Here is a 5,745-nt window from a genome sequence, read left to right as displayed (position 1 = left end):
GCAATGCCCGCCTCCATTAATCGTTTTTGTCCGCCTCCATTAAGATTTCTGTAGTAGTGCTGGCTCCCCTTATATAGAGTCTGGGGGCTAGGTCACAGAAGAGAGGTAGGTTCTCCCAACCCGAGTGGCCGAGAACCCATGAGAGGGAGAAAGCTACATGTCTTGGACGACAATCCATTCTACCTTGTCGAAGCACGTCTGAGCTTGGTGTTGTGTCCTTGCTCCCCATGCCATGGCGTGGCTTGATGTGATGTCGTCATGCTGATCGTGGCAGCACTGTGGGGATGGTAGTGGTTCACCAACTATCCTGTGTGGCATGGGCTTGTTGCTAGCGTCGTGGTCATTGTCCTTGTCCTCTAGAAATCGGAGATGGAGTCATGGCGATGGTGAGGGGGTAGATGTACGTTCTTGGGTCATTGGTTGCCTTTCCTAGTCATAGCATCGTTGACCTCGACTCGGGGGGGGGGGAGGTTGAGATTCCTGCTGGCTTGGACGACCTTAAGAGGTCGATTCTAGGGTGTGCGACCCATTCCATAGTGGGTGGGTCGTTGAAAGGGTCGAGATGGCGGACTAGAGGGGGGGTGAATAGTCTTTTCTAAAATTAATCGCGTCAGCTAACCGAAACAAGTGCGGAATTAAAACGATCGGTCTAGCCAAGACTACACCCCTCTATCTATGTTCTCTAGCACCTTCCAAAGATACTAATCAAGCAACAAAGGTGTCGGGCTAGCTAGAGCTCACCTAACTAATTCTAGGAGCAAGGTCACACAAACCTATGCCACTAGTACTTTACGCAACAAGAGAGCTCCTACACATGCTAGTAAGCAAAAGCATAAAGCCACCTAATGCTCACTAGCAATGCTCAATAACAAGGCAACCAATGCCAAATTAGAGAGTGAAATTACTTAGCTACATAAACTAAGCAATGTGACTAACAAGGTTACACAAACCAAATTAGCCACGCAAGCAAGCTACTTCTATGCTACACAAGCAAGAAGGTAACTAGTAAGCTACACAAGCTAACTAATCACAAGAGCAACAACACAAGCTTAATGTATATGAAAATAATCGCAAGCTTGTGTAACAGGGATGTAAACCAACAGGAAGAACAAGGTTGATACGATGATTTTTCTCCCGAGGTTCACGTGTTTGCCAACACGCTAGTCCTTGTTGTGTCGACTGCTCACTTGGTGGTTCGACGGCTAATTGGCATCACCCGCCAAGCCCGCACGTCGGGCACCGCAAGAACCTACCCCGGAAGTGAGGGTAACTCAATGACACGCTTTACTAAAGTTGCTCTTTGCGGCTCCCGCGGGGCGAGCACAATGCCCCTCACAAATCACTTCTCCGGAGCGCCGCACAAGCTTCTTGCGGGCTTCGACGGAGACCACCACCAAGCCGTCTAGCAGGTGGCAACCTCTAAGAGTAACAAGCACCACCGGCTTGCAACTCGATCACCTAGTGCCACTCGATGCAACCACACGATGCAATCGCACTAGAATCGCTCACTCACATAATCGGATGATCACTATCAAGTATGTGTGAGATGGAGGGATCCCAAGCACTCTCAAGCATGGACACAAAGTCCCTCGAGGTGCTCAACACCAGCCATGGTCGAAGGCCACTTCTATTTATAGCCCCAAGGGCTAAACTAGCCGTTACCCCTTCACTGAGCAACTGTCGGGTCGACCGGACGCTCCGGTCAGATCGACCGGACGCTAGACCTCAGCGTCCGGTCATGCGATGCACGCCACGTGTCCCCTTCTTCAAACGTTGTTCATCCGATCTCAACAGTCATCTGACGACCGGACGTACCAGCTTGAACTGACCAGACGCAGCAACCCCAGCGTCCGGTCGTTTCCAGTAAGGTACCGGACATGACCGGACGCGTCCGGTCGGTCACGATCGGACACAGCACTAGCGTCCGGTCACCTCTAGCAATACTGCTCTGCCTGCGTCATCACACGTCACCTTGACCGGACGCACCCTGTCAGCGTTCAGTCACTTCCAGCGCCAGCGTCCGGTAGAAGACCGACGCCTTCCCGCTGACTGCCACTACTAACCGGACGCTGGAACCCAGCGTCCGGTCACTATGTGACCAGTGTCCGGTCCACTCTGTGAGACCCTATCTTTTCGGAACAGGGCACCAGTGGCACCATCGGACTGTCTGCACTCTACGGCGGACACTCTGCCGGTGGAGTTCCGAACCCTTCTCACCTCCGTTCCATCGCCGAGTTGATCCACATCAACTCCAACTTCATCTCCTTTGTAAATGTGCCAACACCACCATGTGTATGTGTGTTAGCATTTTCACAATCATTTTTCAAAGGATTAGCCACTCAACTTGCCACGCCACTCAATCCTAGCGACGATGTAAAGTTAGATCACTCGAGTGGCACTAGATGACCGATATGCAAACAAGTTTGCCCCTCTTGATAGTACGGCCATCTATCCTAAACCCGGTCATAAACTTCTCTACACACCTATGACCGGTGAAATGAAATGCCCTAGGTTATATCTTTGCCTTGCGCATTCCATTCCATCTCCTTCAATGTCGATGCAACACATGCATCAACACGATCAACAATGATATGATCCACTTCATATCATCACGTGATCATATTGGTTCATCGATCTTGACTTTACTTGCTTTTCACCGTTGCCTTCGTCCATCGGCACCTAGTCTTGCTCAAGCTTCACCGCCACGCGGTCCATCGCTCCAAAGCCTCCGACTTGCCCTTCACGCTTGCAACCGGTCCATCAAGCCAAGTCTTGTCTTGATCTTCTCCACCTTGATCACATGACTCAATGTCATGTCTCATGTGCAATGAGCTCCTTCATCATCACATGTGTGAGCTTTGCAACATCTCCAAGCCATTTTCACCTTCATGGCATATGTTGCTCACACACATGTACCTGTGGACTAATTACCTATGTATCTCACATAAACACAATTAGTCCACCTAGGTTGTCACTCAATTACCAAAACCACACAAGGACATTTCAGTCGTATGCCTGCCTTGTCGCGTTTAAGTGTGGCCAGCGTGGCGCCGTAGCTGACGTCACCGCTGGGTAGTGTTGTCTTGCCTATGCACAGGGCTGAGCGCGTGCCCCCAGATCCCGCGTCCTGAGGGATGGCTATCCTTTCCATCCTAGCAAAGCGAGTGGTGCATGTCTGTCTTCTGTCAGGCCTACTCGATGGCCTTCAACTACTCCCTATCCATTCCAGGCGGTCTGACCCCGGGAGAGGTGAATGCCCTAGTTTGGTTTTGGATAATTGATGAAACCCTAGGACTAACCTTTGATCTAAGTGTGTGAATTAGATAAGGTGGTCCAATCCAAGTGGTGGAGCTAGATGATGGTCATGGTGAAGGTGATGGCCAAAAGATGGATCAAGTGCTCCTCTTTGGAAAAGAAGAAAGAGAAAAATAAAAATGGGCTCAAGACAAAGGTATAACCTATAGAGCCATTTTTGTTTGCACTCAAGACACCATAGAGGGTGTGAGTGGTCTAGGATTGATAGCCGTACTATTAAGTGGGAAAATTCTCGGTAATTACGGTTATCAAGTGCCACTAGGTGATATTGTTCATGCATATGCATTAGGACCTAATGTGCTAACATCTAACCCTTGCAAAATGCTTTAAAAAATGCTAACACACGTGCACATGAGGTATATACTTGGTGGTTAGCAAGTTGGAAGCAAGGTTGAATAGAAAGGAGAAGAAAAGGGACACTTACCTGTGACGGGACGTGGGGACCGGACGTGTCCGGTCGATTGATCGAGGCACGGGCAGAAACGTAGCGGCGATCGGACGCAGGCGCAGTCAGTGACCTGGACATGATGGTGCCACTGCTGGCGCATCTGGTCAGGACAGCTCGGCGGTCGAAGGAAAAGGTGAGGCAGCGATCGGACGTCGGGCGCGTCCGGTCACCGTGGACCGGACGCGTCCGGTCAAATTAATTCCTCTCGGGTGCTCTCTGGACAGTGACCGGGTGCCGCGGGCTGGCGCGTCCGGTCAGGACGGCATCGCATTCGGTCACCACTTAACACGCGTGCGTACGCTGTTGGGGATCAATGGCCATGGATGAAAGTCGAGGGACGCGTGGACGGTGCAGGACGACTGGACGCCGCGAGCAGCACGTCCGGTCAGCCCGTAAGGGGCGTCTGGTCAGGCCCCCGTGGGTAACGGCTAGTAGAGCATTGGGCTCCCTATTTAAGGCTTGAGGCTGGCTCTAGCTCACTCTCTTGCACATTTTGATTGGCAAAACATCCTTTTGAGCTAAAGCAAACACATCCCACTCATCTCCATTATTGAGTGGGTGTGAATCTGAATGTGAGAATCTGAGATAAATTTAAGGATCACTGCTAACCCCGAACGCAAATTTACCGTAGTTTGAATGAGCGAACGGTCAAGTTATAAGTTGGTTGGCTTAATTACCTGAAAATTTGGCTCCTGAGGTTCATAACGTAGTTTCCTCAAGTTCAATCAAAATTTGAACGCACACAAATCACTATCATCCGTGCTAAATTCAGTAGAGGCCGGGGCGAGATGGCATGACGGAAAAGGCCAGGAAACTTTAAAACTTGTATGTAGCAGCAAATCTAGTACTCCGGCGAATCGCTCGTGTCGTAACGGTCGACGGCCGACCTTCTCACACTTTCTACCCCTTAGGTATTACCGTCGTAACACATTAGCGACACCATCAAATCCAAAAGCATCCTTGTTGCAGCGAACTTGTCCTGGTATTATCGGCTATCGAGTGTACCGGAAGAGTATCGTACTTGTCTAAGTAAGAAAGAAAAGGATTCGTATCGCAGTCCTCAAACAAGAGGTGCTATTTGACACTTGCATACTATCCCTGGCCTGCCGCACGCGCCTGCTTATTTAAACCGCTCAATGCTCATAGCTGAAGCAAGTGCACGCACGGCTAGCTAAATCTAGTAAGCCAGCCAAAAGCAGGCAAGCAGCGCAGGGGCGCACAGCAATAATGGCGAGCACCAAGCTTGCGTTCCTGGCCGTTGCTGTCCTGCTTCTGCAGGCGTCGTGGTGCGCCGTGGCCCGGCACCACCACGACCCGGACCCGTGCGGGGACTCGGCCCTGCCGCGGCACAAGGACCACCGCTGCTCGTCCCCGGCCGTGTCGCCCAACGGTGGTACGCCCGCGATGATGACGGTGAACTCGTTTGAGAAGGGCGGGTCCGGCGGAGGCCCATCGGAGTGCGACGGGCACTACCACAGCAACAAGGACCTGATCACGGCGCTGTCCACGGGGTGGTACGCGGGCGGGAGCCGGTGCTTCAAGCCCATCCGTATCACGAGCACGCAGACCGGGCGCACCGTGGTGGCCCGGGTCGTCGACGAGTGCGACTCCCACCACGGCTGCAAGAACAACATCGTCGACACGTCCCAGGCCGTCTGGGACGCGCTCGGGCTCGACTCTAACATCGGCGTGGTTCCCGTCATCTGGTCCGACGCCTAATCGAATGCGCATGGCCGTCATCGGCCGGCAAAGCCGGCCAAGGATGTGTGCGCCGCCCGTGCGTGCCCCGGGAATTTGCTGCTGTGTTTGTGTTTGTGTCTGTGTTGAGTGTGTCACGCACCCTGCTGTGCGGATGACGACTTAACTCAAGTCTGTAATCGACTGTTGTGTTCCTGATCGATGGGGACGGAACGGTTTGTTGTCGTTGATGTGTGTCGGTAGCCACTCTCGAGGCTTTTCTCTTTCCTAGAGTGGCAGAATAA

The 5,745-nt window shown here is 52.1% G+C and overlaps 1 protein-coding gene across 1 annotated transcript; it reads left to right on the top strand.

Moving 5' to 3' along the window:
* The first annotated feature begins 4,990 nt into the window (after positions 1-4,990).
* Positions 4,991-5,482, top strand: LOC136538888 (putative ripening-related protein 6). The gene has a single exon (XM_066530821.1). The coding sequence runs from the start codon at positions 4,991-4,993 to the stop codon at positions 5,480-5,482; it is 492 nt and encodes a 163-aa protein (XP_066386918.1).
* The last annotated feature ends 263 nt before the right edge of the window (positions 5,483-5,745 follow it).

Source organism: Miscanthus floridulus, chromosome 2, assembly GCF_019320115.1.
Source record: "Miscanthus floridulus cultivar M001 chromosome 2, ASM1932011v1, whole genome shotgun sequence".
Taxonomy (NCBI): Eukaryota; Viridiplantae; Streptophyta; class Magnoliopsida; order Poales; family Poaceae; genus Miscanthus; species Miscanthus floridulus.
The sequence above is the reverse complement of the archived record's forward strand: the minus strand, read 5'-3'. Positions and strand labels throughout refer to the sequence as shown.